This window comes from Chiloscyllium plagiosum, unplaced genomic scaffold (genome assembly GCF_037043375.1).
Source record: "Chiloscyllium plagiosum isolate Xiang-an unplaced genomic scaffold, Cpla_swu_hap1 HiC_scaffold_17, whole genome shotgun sequence".
NCBI lineage: Eukaryota > Metazoa > Chordata > Chondrichthyes > Orectolobiformes > Hemiscylliidae > Chiloscyllium > Chiloscyllium plagiosum.
The window spans coordinates 29,160,188-29,177,834 of record NW_028270155.1 but is presented as its reverse complement, the minus strand read 5'-3'; the positions used below and the strand labels follow the sequence as shown (position 1 = coordinate 29,177,834).

The following is a 17,647-nucleotide window of genomic DNA, read 5'->3' as shown; positions in this document are numbered from 1 at the left end:
CTTGAAGGTAGTAGGAGAATAGTTGAGGTGGATAACAAAGCACGAAGGCTTTTGCTTGAAATGTTGATTTCCCTGCTCCTCGGATGCTGCCTGACCTGCTGTGCCTTTCCAGCACTACTCTAATCTTGACTCTAATCTCCATCATCTGCAGTACCCACTTTCACCAACCAGGTCAAGAGACTAAGCGAGTAATGTCAAAGGGGAGATAGAGCATAAAGTACTTACTTTTATTGCTGCAGTTTGTTTGGAAGAGAGCATGAGAGTAAGAAATCTGATTTTGGTGAGTAGTGGGAAAGGTTGCATAATTGGTGCTTAGTTTATTGTATGAAGTTGATAAGGTTCAAAATGGCAGGACAGTGCAGCACCATTGTTATGATGGTGTAGCTGTGTACTGTACCTTTAAGAGAGAGAGGAAGCTGGCAAGAACTAATTGAAAGAAGAATGTGCTGAATGATATTAAAAATGTAACATTTGGTTGAAACAAATAGCTGGAATTGCATTGCCTTGGAACAAAAAACAAATTCAAATTTGGCCAATCAGTTTAAATTATGCCCCAGATACCAAAATCCAAACAAATTTGAATTTTCCTGTTTGGGATGACATCAAACCAATGAAATGATCCGATGTTTTGGGGTATAAAACCAGACATTTTGAACAGTTAGGGGGAGAACTGCAAAGAGCACCATCAAGTACAGACTGCTAGTCATATAATTAATGTTGTGCAGCAGAAGACCAAAGAAAAGATGACCCAGGAAAATACAGAGGAAAATCTACAAAGGAGAATTGACAAAGCTGATTGGTTTTTAAAATTAATTTTTTTTATAACTCTTAATTGGGTTTTTTTTAATCGGACCAGTATTGTAGAGTGGGAGGTAAAATACAGGTTTAAGAGAAAGGAGTTGTAAAAAGTTGTGGATTTAATATTTTTTATTTTGGACTTAAAAAATAAAATAGTTAATTTTTTCTTTAGCTAGTGAGACCCAGGATAGTTCTTTGCCTCTCAAAATTTAACAGATTACGGCACGAGGTGAGCTTCTCTGTGTGTCGTGTTTACATTAGCAAGAAGAGTTTACCCATGTTGTAACAGTTTGGGGGCTCTCATCCATGATTTGAACTGGTTTAGACACATCCAGTCTGAGATTTGGACAGCTTTTAATAGATTTGGGGTATGACAAAAGCCCAGTAGATTTAAATACTTGCCGGTTAGTGTCCTAGATCTTTAAATAAAACATAGGTGAGACAATTTGTTTAATTTCAGTTACTTGTGGTTGGTTAAATTAAAAGTGAGAGAAATGGCTCTTAAAATGGCTAAAGAGGTTCTGGAGTTTGAAGGTAATTCCCAAATTTGCCAAGAAAGTATAGAAAGAAAAGATCATACTCTTAGAATTAGCAAAGAAGTTAGAATGGGGTTTAACCAAGGACAAAAGTAACGCGGAAATTGTAAGGGAATTACTCAAATACTTAGGCGTGTCAGAGAAACAGACAAGTGCAGTAGAGGTAGAAAGACTTAAATTACAATTGAGGAAAATGGAGTTAGAAGGCAAACAATGAGACAGAGGAAAGACACAGGGAGAGAGAAAGAAAAGAGAGAGAAGGTTCTTAGTTGAGCAAAAAGGGAGAGAATTTGAACTTGAGAAATTGTGACTTAGTCAGCAAAGTCAAGTTAACAGGCTGGAGATTAAAAGAGAAGGTAGTGATATATACAAATATGTCAAAACTCTGCTACATTTTGACGAGAAAGGTATCAAAGCCTTCTTTATTTCATTTGAAAAATTGGCTCGGCAGATGTGGTGATCTGAGGATTTATGGGTAATGCTAGCTCAGACTAAACTGGTAGGCAGAGCTAGTGAGATATTTGCCGCACTGTTAGATGAGGGGTCAAGAGATCATGAAGGGGTCAAACAGGTTATTTTAAATGCTTATAGAGCACATTAAATCAAATGTGTGCCGTCCTGAATCCCAGGGAGCTTTAGAAAGGTGGCATCAGACTTTGAAGACTATGTCGAGAGCATACTGTCAGGATGACCCGAACGATTGGGATAAAGGTATCCCCTTCGTATTGTTTGCCATTAGAGATAACCCAAATGAACCTACTCAGTTTACTCCCATTGAGTTAGTATTCAGACATGAAGTGAGAGGCCCTTTGAAATTAATTAAAAAGAAATTGATAGGACCAAAGTTGGAGATCTCACAGTTAGATTATGTATTGGAGGTTTGGGAGAGATTAAATCAAATAGGTGAGTTACCTAAGCAGCACCTAAAGAGGGCACAGCATATAATAAAGCAGGTGGCAGACAAAAACTCTGAGACCCGGACGTTTCCCCGAGGGGATGACGTGTTCGTACTGTTACCAGTGATAGGAGATCCCTTCAAAGCCAGGTTTAGTGGTCCCTATCAAATTGAGAAAAAGTTGAGTCAGGTGAACTATCTGGTAAAGATGCCAGATAGAAAAATATCTGTATCGGGTATGTCATGTGAACATGTTGAAACTGTATTATACTAGAGAGAAACAACTGGATAAACAGGTGTTAGTTAATGCCCCACAGAGTGAGGAATCAAATCCAGATGTTGTGGGTTTTGATGTGCCACAAAATATTAAAAAATGAAGAAGTCCTTGTGGAGTGGCATAGGTTAGTAAACTGCCTTAGCAGCAAAGAACGCAGTTGAAAAGTTTGTTACTGCAGTATGAAGACATTTGTCGGAATCAGATGGAGAGGAATATTGTACATGAAATAGACGTAGGGAAAGCTGTTCCGAGAAAACAACACCCCTATCGGCTTAATCCTTTTAAAGCCAGACAAGTCCAGAGGAGGTGGAGGCCTTGGTCAATGAGGACATCATCTAACTAAGCCAGAGTGAGTGGTGTTCGCCGATTGTCTTAGTTCCCAAACCAGGTGGGACTCAATGATTTTGAGTGGATTATCGGAAGGTTAACGCCATTACAAAATCGAGAAAGTTGGACAAGCCAAGTTGGACTTACTGTATGGTTACTGGCAGGTACCTTTATCAGAGATGATGAAAGAAATTTTTGCGTTTGTAACCCCAAATGGGCTATATCAATTCAAAGTGATGCCCTTTGGAATGAAGAATGCACCCGGCACATTCCAAAGACTCATGAACAGAGTTGTGACTGTGTTAAACTGTGGAGTCTATTTAGACGATGTAGTCAGTCATGGAAAGATCATATGGTACATTTTGCAGAACTCTTTGAATGTCTACAAGCAGCAAAACTGGTAATAAACTTAAACAAAACTGAATTTGCGAAAGCAGAGGTGACGTTCTTGGGATATAACATCGGTCTTGGAAGGTTGACCCCACAAATACAAAATTTCGGTGGACTGAGAGAAAGATAAGAGAGAGAGAGAAAAGAGAGAGACAGAAAAGAGAGAGACAGAAGGTGCTTAGCAAAGAGAGAGAGAAGAAAGGGAGAGAGAAAGAGAGAGAAGATTCTTAGGTGAGCAAAAAGAGAGAAAATCTGAACTTGAGAAATTGTGATGTAGTCAGCAAAGTCAAGTTAACGGGATGGAGATGACATTTGACCATTTAACAGCAATATTAACCACCACACCAATTTTAGCGACACCAAACTTTTCAAAACCCTTAAAAGCTGCCATTGATGCTAATGACTTCGGAGTTGGAGCTGTACTGCTACAGGAAGATGATGGTGGGATTGAACTGCCAGTTGGTTACTTCTCAAAGAAACTCAACATCCACCAGAGAAAATACTCCATGATTGAAAAAGGACTATTGAGTTTGGTACTGGCCTTACAACATTTTAATGTGTACGTCATGAATGTTGTGTTGGAGACGGTTGTGTACATGGATTACAATCCTCTTACATTCTTGGCACGCTTTAAGGACAAGAATATGAAACTATTTTGTTGGAGTCTTATGTTACAGACTTTTAATTTACAAATTGTACATGAAAGAATGTAATCACAGATGTATTATTGTGGATTTAACTGATAAAGTATAGATACGATTGGTATCTATTTAAAGTTTTATATATGCGTGTGTGTGAAGAAGTTAATATGAACTTAGATTAAAGTTATACATATGTCATGGTAATATGGTTAAGGAATAGAGAAAAAAATGAAACCATCTTTTCATTGTGATGGTTCATTTTTTCTGAAGGTGGGAGGTGTTATGATGGTGTAGCTGTGTACTGTACCTTTAAGAGAGAGAAAGGAAGTTGGCAAGAACTGATTGAAGGCACAGAATGTGCTGAACAATTTAAAAATATAACATTTGGTTGATACAAATAGCTGGAATTGCATTGCTATGGAACAAAAAACAAATTCAAATTTGGCCGATCAGTTTAAATTATGCCCCAGATACCAAAATCCAATTGAGTTTGAATTTCTTGTTTGGGATGACATCAAACCAATGAAATGATCTGATGTTTTAGGGTATAAAACTGGACATTTTGAACACTTAGGGGGAGAACTACAAAGAGCACTAACAAGTACAGACTGCTAGCCATATGGCCCTCTGAAAGGTACCTGTCCATAATTAAAGTTGTGCAGCAGTAGACCGAAGAAAAGATGACTCAGGAAAATACAGAAGAAAATCTACAAAGGAGAATTGACAAAGCTGGCTATTTTTGAAATGACATTTTTTTTTTGTAAATCTTTATCTTTTTTTTATTCGTACCAGTGTTGTAGAGTGGGAGGTAAAATATAGAGTTAAGAGAAAGGAGTTGTAAAAAGTTGTGGTTTTAATATTCTCTTTTGAACTTAAAGAATAAAATTGCTAATTTTTACTTTCACTAGGGAGATCTGGGATAGTTTTTTGCCTCTCGAAATTTAACAGATTACGGCGTGAGGTGAGCTTGTCTGTATATCGGGTTTAAATTAGCAGAGGGGTTTAACCCACATCATAACACCATGGAATTCTCCACCAGCAATATGTGGAAAATAATGGTGACAATGTATGTGGGATTTATGTTCAGCCTCAGTTTCTGATTTAGTGCATAATGTGCCTGGGGCTGTGGAAGGACTCACTATGGACCATCCATGACACTGAGTACGGGTGTAGGGCAGAGAACTAGCAGATAGAGTTCAATCTGGGCAAATACGAGGTGATGTATTTTGGAAGATCCCAAATGGTAAATGCAAAAGCCCTGGGGAAAATTAATGTACAGAGAAATCTGAAAGTGGTAACGCAGGTCGATAGAGTGGTCAAGAAGGCATACAGCATGCTTTCCTTCATCGGACAGGGTATTGATTACCAAAGTAGGGAGGTCATATTACAGTTGGACTTTGGTTTGGCCACATTTGGAATACTGTGTACAGTTCTGATCGCCACATTACTAAAAGGATGTGGATGCTTTGGAGAAGGTGCAGAGGAGGTTCACCAGGATGTTGCCTGGTTTGAGGGCGCTAACTATGAAGAGAGATTGAGTAATTAGGATTATTTTCATTAGAAAGACAGAGATCGGGGGGGCGGCACTTGATTGAGGTCTACAAGATCATGAGAGGTATAAACAGGGTGGCTAACAAGAAGCTTTTTCCCAGACTAGGGGACTCATTTACTCGGGGTCACAAGTTCAAGGTGAGAGGGGAAAGATTTAAGGGAGATATGTGTGGAAAATTCTTTATGAAGAGGGTGGTGGGTGCCTGGTACGTGTTGCATGTGGAGGTGGTAGAGGTGGTCATGACAGCATCAATTAAGATGTATCTAGACAGATACATGAATGGGCAGGAAGCAGAGGGATACAGATCCTTTGAAAATAGGTGACAGGGTTAGATTGAGGATCTGGATCAATGCAAGCTTGGAGGGCCGAAGGGCCTGTTCCTGCGCTGTAATTTTCTTCGTTGTTTGTTCTCTTATCAGTAAGACTATAATTGTGAGGAGGCAGTGCTGGAATCCCCTGTGGCCATTCCCCTATTAAACAGGTATACCATTTTCATTACTGTTGGAAGGCATGGCCTCTCAAGGGAAAGCAATAGCAGCATCCAGATCAGTAGGCATTTCTGTGGCTGTAAATGAGACTCCAGGTTGGTGTGCTGCCTCCTCGGTACCAGCATGCACAGGATATTCTGAAGTGGGGGAGTGAACAGCCAGAGGTTGTGGTCCATTTGGTAGGCAGAAACTGGGTGAAGTCCTGCAAAGGGAATTTAGGGAATTAGATAGGAAATTGAGAAGCAGGACCTCGAGGGTTGTAATCTTGGGATTTCTGTGTGTGCCTCATACTAGTCAGAATAAGGAAGATAATACAGTTGAATGCATGGCCATGCACCTGGTGTAGGAGGGAGTGAACACAGTGAGACCAGTGGTTTGAAGTGTATTTATTTTAATGCAAGGAGTGGAACAGATAAGACATATGAACTTAAAGCCTGGATTAGCATATGTAATAGCCATTAGAGAATTTTGGTTGAGAGAAGGGTGTGGCTGGCATTCAACATTCCAGAATTTAGATGTTTCAGGCATGATAGAGAGTGATATAAAAGGGGGAAGAGTTGAATTATTGATTAAGGAGAATGTCACAGCTGCACTGAGAAGTCACATTGGAGGACTCACCCAGCGAGGCCATATGGTAAAATTTATGAATAAGAAAGGTGCTATTACTATAATGGGGTTATGTGAGAGGCTCCCCCAGCAGCCAAAAGGCAATAGAGGAACAGATATGTAAGTAGATCATGGAAAGATGTAAAATCGAAAGGATTGTTGTAGTGAGTGATTTTAATATCCCCAAAATTCAATGGGACACTCTGAGTAGTAATGTCTTAGATGGGGCAGAATTTATTAGGTGCATCCAGAAGGGATTCTTGAAATAATATTTAGATAGTCTAACTAGGGCAGGAGCCATATTAGACCTTGTACTGGGGAAATGAGCCTGTTCAGGTGATTGAAATTTCAGTGGGGGAGCATTTCAGGAACAGTGATCATAATTCCACAAATTTTAAGATAGTTCTGGAAAAAGTTGGATTGTCTTGGGATGAAAGTGCTAAATTGGGTGAAGGCTAGTAAGAACAGTATCAGGCAAGAACTAGAAAAATTGGAGTGGGGGGGCAGCATATTGAAGTTAAACCTACATCTGACATGTGGGTGTCTTTTAAAAGCCAGTTGACCAGAGTTTAGCACCAGCATGAAGTATAAGAATGGCAAGATTCGGGAACCTTGGACAATGAGAGATATTGTAAGGTTAGTTAAAAAGGAACAGAAAGCATATGCAATATTTAGAGAACAGAAATCAAACAAGGACCTTGGTGAGTACAAAGGAAGATAAAAAGAAAATTAAATAAATTAGGATGGCTAGAAGGAATGTGAAATATCTTAAGGAAAGTAGACTTAAGGAAAATCCCAAGGCATTTTATATATAGATTAGGAGCAAGAGGGTAAGTAGGGAAAGGGTAGAGTCAAGGATCGAGGAGGGAGTTTATGTGTGGAGTAAGGAGAAATCAGCGGTGTCCTTAATCAGTAAATCACATTGGTATTCATCAAGGACAAAGAAATTAATGATGGCAAGTTTAGAGAGGGGTTTTGTGACATAAACTCCTGAGTGGTTTTGACAGGTAGGTGTGAAGACGATGTTTCCTTTTATGGGATGACCTAGAACTAGGGGTCACTTTTTTAAAAACCAGGAGTCACCTATTTAAAATTGAAATTCAGTAACTAGCCAGTGGATGGAGAGTCCTTGAAAGTTTTTATGGAAAAAGTCGATAGATTTTTGTTAATCAAAGGGATGAAAGATTATCAGAGGTAGGTGACAAAGTGGATTTGAGACTACAATTAGATCAACCATGATCTTAGTGAATGGTGAAGAAGGCTTGAGGGCCTGACGGCCGACTCATACTTTTGATATCTCTGTTCATACGTTCACACAAGTATAATCACTGTGAATGGTGGAGACAAGCTAGGAGTGAATAAAGGTTTGGCCAAACGTGTGCGAGATGAAGAGGCAGGAAGACTTAGGATTTGAATACCATCCTTAGGGCTTACCAGAAAACAGGTAGATTATGTTGAAGATAGCTGAACAGGTTTTGGAATGCAACAATTGGGAAATTTGAATATTGAGAGCCAAACAAGTATTCTAACAGAATAAAGCGCTGGGAGAATCAATTGAGGATTGGATAGGTTGAGTTAGGTTTTATTAATACAAATGATTTTGAATAATATTGCTGATGATTAGAAGACAGAAGGAAGGCACTTAGGAATAGGCAGATGAGGCAGTAAACGGGGTTGTAGAGAATCATTTATTTGCAGCTCAGAGTCTGAAGAAAGAAAGTCAGTTGGGATAGTCAATTCAAAGTCAAATCAGGTAGAGGAAATTAAATAAAGAATAGGAAAGAAAGACTGAATTGAGATAGAGATACAGCCAGAAAGTAAAAGATGATGACAATAATTAAAAACTGAAGGAAAAAAGACTCCTCAGTTCTTAAAGTTAATTCTTGATGCCAGAGAGGTTCTTCTGTAATACTGAAGACTTCCCACATTGTTAAATGGTTAGGTAGACTGGAATAATTTGACTTTTTGTACTTAGTTTAATCTGCTGTACATACAATGTCAGCCAGCACAGGAATTTCATGCTGTTCACTGCTTCTGAATGAACAGTCTTAGACAGCATCTTCTGGATTTTCATGTTTAACTGTACATGTATGTTCAGTGAAAGGTGTGGTCTAATTTTCACAGCAAAATCCACCATATTAGCTATGCAGTAGATACCAGGTATCTCACCACCTTTTACATCCGAATTAACTCAATGAAACAGAAAAAGTAATGAAAAGCATTTAAGCATAACCTTGAGCAATTTAAAATATATAAAAAAATTATCAAGGAACTCCAAGGTACATTTGAATAATCGGTTGTTTTCTTTCAAAAAAAAAAGACTGGAAAGTAAGGATATGCTCTTGTTGTAGCAATATGACTTTGAAAATTATATACTGTGGAACAAACCAGAATACCAGAGCATGCTTACCAAATTCTCTGCAGTTTTTATTGCTGTTTTGTAGATCCTGGTTCAATTGTTCTATTTCTGCCTTAAGGGATATGTTTTCAGTTTCTTTTTGCTGCTTTTCTTTTTCCAGCCTCTGAACGTCCATCTCTAGGCTTTTCACCACAGCGCCTTGCTTTTCAATTTCTGTTACTTTCCCTTTGATACTATCACGAGCCTGAAGCAGGTCTGTTTCAGACTTCCTCAAGAGGTCATCTCTCTTCTGTATTGCCTTTGGAGGAAATCATGCAGAATATGTAGAATGCAAATTCACTTCTAAGGGCATTATTTAAGTGGTCCAAAACCTATGCTTAATCACTTGGATCAGAAGTTGATCATGTCCATCAGAAGCTGCATTAAAGCTTAAATCAGAGACATCAAAGTGACTTTACAGCTTCAAACAACACATCAACCTCAGAACATTGTTAAAAATAAATCTACAGGCATGTTATGAAATTATAAATCCAACTTAAGGCCCTGAAATATGAACCAGCAGCTAAAGTGTAGATAGGTTTTGAAATTAATATTGGTGTTAAAGTGATCTTAAAACTAAACATATGCTTTTGAAAAAGTTGTGAACCTACACTGGACTTTGCTTTAAATCAGAAAGCAGCATAAGTAATTGCAAGGCTTGGAAATCACAAGCACATTTTATAACCAAGTTGCAGACTTTCTAATTTGTGAAGTAGTGTAAAAATGAATTGGTTATATTTGACACAACATTCAAATGAACATAATTTTAGCCCTCAAAAGATAGTTGCTTGAAATGGATGAAATAGGTTTTGTGACAAATAATGAATACCACTATGTACCTATCTAATAATTAAACAGCAACAATGTTTCAACTCAATGAATACTATTCATGTGTAATACTTGAGTTATGCCAACCCCAGCTGTATATTCTTTTTCTCAGGCACTTTATGATGTTGTAGTACGATTTCTGAAAGGGAAGTATTATTACATTTAATATTTGTAACTAGGGCACGTCACTTTGTATTTGGTGGGGGGGAGGGGGGGTGTAAATATTAAAAATCATCACAGCATCTGTTAATTTTGTTTGACTGAAAAAACACCCATTTTATTAAATTTGTAGTTAATTATAAATGAGAAACCTTTAAGACTGCAAATTAGTCACAAATTTGCCTCAAGCTAGTATCAGTTTTGACCAATGTTAATGCTAAATTGCTAATGACTTTTTCCACACCATTAGATAAGCAATCAATTTGCTAGCCAGCAGAGGCTGGATTAAAGTAATTCTCAGAAGAATACACTACATATTGATAGGGACTGTAGAAGCCAGAATAAAATGTAGGTATTGCAGAAACTAGAATATTAAGAACACACCAGCGTAATCAGAATTACTCCCTTCAATAAGATATGGTGTGGGAAATCTGCCTTTGGAACAAAGACATTTTCAGTTATAACAATGAAATTCCATATTTTCTTCATGCAGTATTTCCTTCAATAAAGAAGTATTTCAAATCTATTATTTTCAATTTGTTCAATTAGTGCTTTGAAAGTATTGATATTGTGATATTATTAGCCTTACATCTTTAATTGCTCACCTGTTCTCGTTGGTTGTATAGTTTTTGACTGTTGCGGAGGTCATTTTCCAGTTGAGTGATCTGCAGTCCCAGTTTGGCTGACTCCATTTGGTGTTTTTGCAACTCAGAGGCTAGATCAAGTTGAAGACCTTGGACAACATTCTCTAAGCGGGCTACATCTTTAGGGAAGATTTTAAGTTCAAAATGTTATTGGAATTTATCAAAGAATTTGGTGACATTTAATAATGAACCAATTGTGCCGTTCCACACCATCGTGACACAAATAGAGCAGGTAACAAAGGACGGGGCCAAGGATCAATCAGAGGGTTCAACAGAAAGAGATCAATCAAGGATACTGTCTATAGCATGGTAAAATGTTTAATCAGTTTGACGTTCTGCAAGTTAGTATAGGATACGAATATAACTGTCAAACTGTGACTTTTGCACTTAACATAGGAACGTGGATTTTTCTAGCACATTTGCACGTTTGCAATAAGCTTCCTAACCATACTTATTTATTGACTTGACTTTGCATTTCTTCATGGAATATAGGCATATAAACTAGAAAACAGGAGCAAGAATTAGGCCTTTGAGGCTGCTCCACCATTCAAATTGATCATGGCTGTTCCTCTCCCTCAATGTCTTATTCCTGCTTTCTCCTGTACCTTTGATGCCTTAAATGTCTTAAAATTTATCAATTTCTTTCTTGACTATATTCATTGACTCAGCCTCAGCACTCTTCTGTGGTAGAGTGAAGGAGTTGTTCCGCATCTCAGTGCTAAATGGTCTAACTGACATCCTGAGATTTTGACCCCTCATTCTAGACTCCATAACCAAGGAAAACATTCTCCTTGCATCTAGTCTTTCCAGATATGTTAGAATTTTATATGTTTCAATCAAATCCCCTGTCATCCTTCGAAACTTTTGTATATTGAGACACAGGTGAACAATCTCTCTTCATGGGACAGTCCTACTATCCTTGGTATCAGCCTGGTGAACATCCACTGCAGTCCCCCTAACGGCATGTAAATTCTTTCTTAGGAGGAGAGAAAAACCTGCACACAATATTTAATACTCAAGAGGTCGTCTTAACAAGGCCCTGTATAACGGTAATAAAACTTCTCTACTTCTGAATTAAAATCCTCTTGCAATGAAGGCCAATAAACCATTTGATTTCCTGATAGGCACCTGCCTGTTTCATTGTCTAGATTAGAGTGGTGCTAGAAAAGCACAGCAGGTCAGGCAGCATCTGAGGAGCAGGAAAATCGACGTTTCGGGCAAAAGCCCTTCATCAGGAATACTTTCATTGACTGGTGTACAAAGACACCTAGATCCCTTTGAGCATCCACAATTTATCACCATTTAAATGGTATTCTGCCTTTCTATTTTTCACGAGGAAATATGTAACTTCACATTTTGCCACACTGTACTGCATCTGCCAAGTGTTTGCCCAATCACTCAAGGTCTCTAAATTAGTTTGAAGTCTCCTTGCATCCAGCATTAATAAATGGAAGGTCACATGTGTCACATATCAATATGTATAAGGTATTAAAGGTTACAAGTGAAGAAGCCCTATTGACTCAGTATTCTGCTCAAAGCTGTTGCTGAAAGGTCATTAGGCACACTGGGCACAGATTTATTGCATGTTCAGGAACAGCATGCACCCTCAGGCTCATCTGCTGGTGTTTGAATTCCCAGAGGCCTGTTACAAAAGTCTGGAATTGCATTCCCCTCGCTGGAATGAATTAAGGCACAGTAACCACTCTTGTGCTCCACCCAGTGAGTATGCGCTGCCAACTGACATTCTCATCCATCTCAATCCAGGTTTGCTTGGCTTGAAAAAGCAGTTTTGTTCTGTCGTCCTCTGGAAAAAGAACATTCCTGTTCTTTCTCACAGAGTCAAGGCAAACCTTCAGGACAGTATCTGCAAAGTATGTGGCAGTGGTAGGCTGATTTCCTGTCCTCTGCCTTTCCTGCAAATGAAACTTGAGCACTAGTAATGGATGCCATTCTGTGCTTAGATTGGGCGGCTCTCCCTCCTCTAGCTCTGGCCCTCTTTCATTAATTTGTCATCCAACCCACCTCAAGCAAATAGTAGGTCAGCCCCAAGAAAATCAAGACCCCTCACTGTTGCATGTCAAAAAGTCCCAACATCCTTTTTCAGAACCCATTAAACCTGCCTCTGTTCTACTGAGTAATTCAAGCATTTTCTGTTTCCAAAATTTATTTTTTAAAGTTTAATTACGTTAGGTAACGTGGCAAAGTAGAAATCACATTGAAAGAGTTGATTGTAACATTACATGCTCTGTGGAAAATAGCTGGCTAAGCAGTTAATAATGAACAGGTAGAGTATCAGAGAGGTAAAAACAATGACTGCAGATGCTGGAAACCAGATTCTGGATCAGTGGTGCTGGAAGAGCACAGCAATTCAGGCAGCATCCGAGGACAGGCAAAATCGACGTTTCGGGCAAAAGCCCTTCATCAGGAATAAAGGCAGAGAGCCTGAAGCGTGGAGAGATAAGCGAGAGGAGGGTGGGGGTGGGGAGAGAGTGGCATAGAGTACAATAGGTCAGTGGGGAAGGAGATGAAGGTGATAGGTCAGGGAGGAGAGGGTGGAGTGGATAGGTGGAAAAGGAGCTGGGCAGGTCGGACAAGTCCGGACAGGTCAGGGGATCGAGTTGCTGGAGGTTAGAAGTTAGGATGAGGTGGGGGAAGGGGAAATGAGGAAACTGTTGAAATCCACATTGATGCCCTGGGGTTGAAGTGTTCCGAGGCGGAAGATGAGGCGTTCTTCCTCCTCAGGTCAACGTTCTGACCAACCATGATATTAATCTGCAGAGTTTTGCAACTTGGAGTAGGAGATGGATAAATACATGACCCTCCTGCCAGTTTTAAGCAAATTAGTTATATATTCCAAAAACAAACATAGGCATCCAATTTCAGCCCAACTATTCTGAAGCAATTCTAAGTAGGGAAACCATATGTCCTGCTTGGCTGACGCAGATCAATAGCTGATATGAAGACACAGGTGAGACCAAAACCTAGCTTTGTGGAGAAAGAAGGACCAAGAATGCAAGTCCCTGACCACAAGGGAAGCTGTGGATGACCCTTCCTCAGACTCAGGAATCTCAGAAACCAGCAAACTAATGTGGATCTGAGTGTTGTGGATCTGGTTGCTGAGTGTTGTTGCTCTCCTTCCTCTTAATGGTCAATCTGAACAGAAAGTCAACTGGGTAGCATTTAAATATAGCCTGGCAGATAAAATTGAACTGATCTCCTGCTGCCCCTTCCAGTAGGAAATCAACTCAACAGACAGGTTTTCTGCCAAAAAGCACACTTGGAATTAAAACCTGTCCCATAATCTTTCAAATATCTTTCACTCTATGCAACAAAAAATTAAACAATGGACATAAAATATGAACACATTATCAATTATAATATTTACCTTTAATACCATCATTCTTCTGTTCTGTAACAGTGGTTAACTGTGCTTTCATCTTGTGTATCATTTCCTGATAATTACTGATTTCCTGTGCAAATTCAGAACTCTGAACATTGACTTGTGCAAAATCCTGGAAGTACAAATATTAAAACAAAGAGAATGATTTATTCAGCCACATGAATAAACCATTTCATGTAATGCCCCATAAGTTTGGACAGAAACAATAATTCATCCATATTAAAAAAACACAAAATAGAACTGCAAATTAACTATAGTAATGGGGCAGGGAAGTACTTATTTCATCCTACTACACCATTGTACGACATGACTGCTGTTATAGAAAAATAATAGTCAACATTATCCTGTTCTATGTTTTCACAAGTGTATATTGGCACACAACTTGCTTCGGGAAAGATGGGTTATTTATCTATGTGGCAGAAACAACGTTACTTGTAGTGATTTTTATTGAGGATCTTAGCCATGAAAAAAATCTGTTTTAGGTAGATAGACTGGAAACTGAATGTCATTGGCTACCAATTTGGAAGCCAGTGCACTTCTGGGAATTTGGTACGTGATGGATATAACTGTATCTGGTAGATGGGTTCAACGCTTATTAAATGTAGGTTAGCAAAATGTAGGTTATTGATTAACCAACCAAATCAGGCGTTCAGAAATACGCAGAAAATAAACTCATGTGGCTTCAATGGACTAAGAAACAGATCCAACTTTTCAACAATTTGCCCTTTCTCTGCTGAATAAATAAAATCTTAAAAAGTGATTTGAGATGTTAAAGATGCAAGGTTGAATTGACACATATATCAACTTTGTAGGAGAGATGGTGGGATAACAGTAATGTCTCTGGAATGGGAATCCAGAGCCCCAAGTTCATTGGCTGGGAACACGGGTTCAAATCCTATCACAGTAACTATTGGAATTTAAATTCAATTAATAAACCCAGAAAATAAAGCTGGTCACTGTAGTCAACCATGAAACCAGTTGTTGTTAAAACCCATTAAACTAATATCATGTGGAAGGAAATCTGCTGTCATACCCAGTCTGGCATACATGTGACTATAGATCTGAGCAAGGGAGTTAATTCTTAACTGCCATCTACAGTGGCCCTAGATCAAGGTCAACAAATGCGAGTAACACCTGCATTATAAGACAAAATAAAGAAAAAAAGCAAAATCTCATAAAGCAGCAACTGAACAGTGTCAGTAGGAGTTACCCTCTATGGACTTTGGATGATTGACATTGTGTGACAAAGTTGTTCGGCTTGTGATCTCTGACCTATTCAACATCTGTGCCTGGATGGAGCATGCTGAAGATTTTACAGGTTTTCAAACAAATATTTGTAATAGGTATGGAACTGTTACACATAATTCAATGGGGACCACTTCTATTTATTGCCATTACATGACTAAGTTCAGAATACGATGCATAGCTATACTAAGTTGCAGTATGTATTAATCTGAGGTGAATTAATGATAATAAAGAACAATAAATATTAGAATATTAAAGTAATTACTTAACATCTTTAACTTAGAATAAATGAAAAATATATTTTCTTCTTCTACTGATTTCAGAAAACTAGAGCAGAAATATTTATTTTAGCAAGTGTTTAGTATATGCCGTCATTTTCTAAGTTGCTAAATTTCAATCCGTAAGGGGCATGAGCTTATGTGTATGTACTTGAGTATTTTATATATTGGCATATTATATATTGAGCTGAAAATGTGCCAGGAATCTTACAGTGTAAAACATTCTGTGATTTGTTAATTTAGTACATTCAGAATGATGCATATTCAAAAGTGTCTAAAAAGCAGCACTGTTATTGATAATTCAGATGATATGATAAATTTGCAGTGTAATGCAGTTATATTTGGCAAAACTTAGATGTAGGCCAAATACTCATAACAAAAACAGGTACAAAATGAGCATGATGACCATGTAAATCCTTAGGTGAGCAAAGAAGGAGAAAACTGTTGCAACATGGAGTAAACCCCCGTATAAGTTGCATGTGCATGCGTTTCTGGTACATAGATTTGAGGCATTAATGCATTAATTTGAATTTGATAGACTAGTTCTCATCGTGAATTGCACTAGTACTGTGGAAGTATACCATTGAGCAAGTGATTTTGAACTAACCTGATGTTGTTCCTGGTGACCTCCACATTTTATGAGAGTAGGGTACTGGAGTGGCAAGGGTGAGGTGGTCCAGTGCTTAATCAGAATGTTTCTTCTTGACTGGAATGCAGTGGTTCTTGAGTATGAGATTCTCAATGAAAGCCTCACAGGCCATTAATAGAGAAAGTAAGCAGAGACAAGAATGTTTCATTTCTATTAGAAAGGAGTGTACTACCTTTCTGCCAGAAAAGCATCATCTGAATTGTTTGAACGTGAAAATACTGTAATATGCCACTGTTGGACTGTGGGATGTGCTGGATACTAGATCCACAATATTTTGACTGGATGTTAGAGACTAGGGTAGCTGAGGCCACTAACGCTCTGAGGAGTGGGGTAGACCAGGCTGATGTTGAGCCCCAGGCAGATGATATGCCTCAAGAAATGTCATAAAGCAGCAGATGCTGTGTGAAGATAGTAGAGATTCCAGAGGCTGGCTGAACTCTGGCTCAGTTATGGAGGAGTCCATCTAGATATGTCTGCTGTCAAATCCCTCTTGGCTATGCATGTGGTCTCTTCCATTGAGAAACTTGCTTGCAATTGTGGTAAACTGCAACAGTGGAGGTTCCAGGTAAACCTTTATTTGGAAAAATGGTGTGGAATAGTCATCAGAAATGAACATTTATGAATATTTCCTGAACCTCTATGTCATTATGTCCTCTCTGTGACCTCTGCACAACTTTCCAGATGCTTCAGTTTCCTGTTTGTCTGAAGATGCTTTGCTCTCCACCATATCCTATTTGACCATGGCCCCTCCATTTTGCAGCACTTGCTTGTGCAAAACTGAGCAGGTCACCATGATCTGGGGTATCCTTACCAGGGAAACTCCCCCCCCCCAGAGAGGTCCCAGCATCTAACGCTTATCTTCAAGCAACTTGTGGTCGGCCTGATTGTGGCTGGGGTTGTCTCAAATCTGGTAGTGTATTTCTCCACTGCCTTCACCCAAGGGTTCTTGTTTGGAGTCACAACCACCTCTTTAGTGGTCACTAAGGTTAGAACCCGATGGCGGGTGGAAAGGCCATCTGATCCTGGGGACTTGTCTGGCTTTAGTTTTCCAGTATCCCTTATGAGGTGATGATGATAGTTACAAGTCCCTTCTACCTATTCACCTCTTGATTTTCAAGGACAGAATCTGTCCAGTCTCTGAACAAAGTTGACCATGGTGAGAAAATTGGGTAAGACTCTTAATGAGACATGTTGAGATCAAAAAGTCCCATTTTCCAACAAATTTTGAATTGCTAAATATAATTTTCACTATATTGCACATCATCACCCTCATTATCACTTAATTTCACCTCATTATTATGCAGTTTTCCATTCGCTCACACATCAGATAGCAACTATACTCTAGGAATGCTTTGTACATGGCAGGTACTCATGTAACTTAGCCAACGTTGTCTATCTTATACGCTGCAGGCAAGGATGCCCTGAGGCATGGTACATTGGGGAAACCGAGCAAACGCTACGACAATGGATGAATGGGCACCGCACAACAATCAACAGACAGGAGTGTTCCCTCCCAGTTGGGGAACACTTCAGTGG

At 38.9% G+C, this 17,647-nt stretch overlaps 1 protein-coding gene across 2 annotated transcripts in view; it reads right to left on the bottom strand.

Annotated features, from left to right (window-relative positions):
* The window catches only part of pmfbp1 (polyamine modulated factor 1 binding protein 1), a 791,959-nt gene that overhangs the window by 162,824 nt on the left and 611,488 nt on the right, over positions 1 to 17,647 (bottom strand). For both annotated transcript variants that reach the window (XM_087995767.1, XM_087995768.1), the window contains 3 exons: positions 13,925 to 14,051; positions 10,501 to 10,658; positions 8,921 to 9,167 (listed from right to left, as the gene is read on the bottom strand). In XM_087995767.1, coding sequence (XP_087851893.1) covers positions 8,921 to 9,167; positions 10,501 to 10,658; positions 13,925 to 14,051 — 532 coding nt within the window. The remainder of the gene's footprint in view (positions 1 to 8,920; positions 9,168 to 10,500; positions 10,659 to 13,924; positions 14,052 to 17,647) is intronic.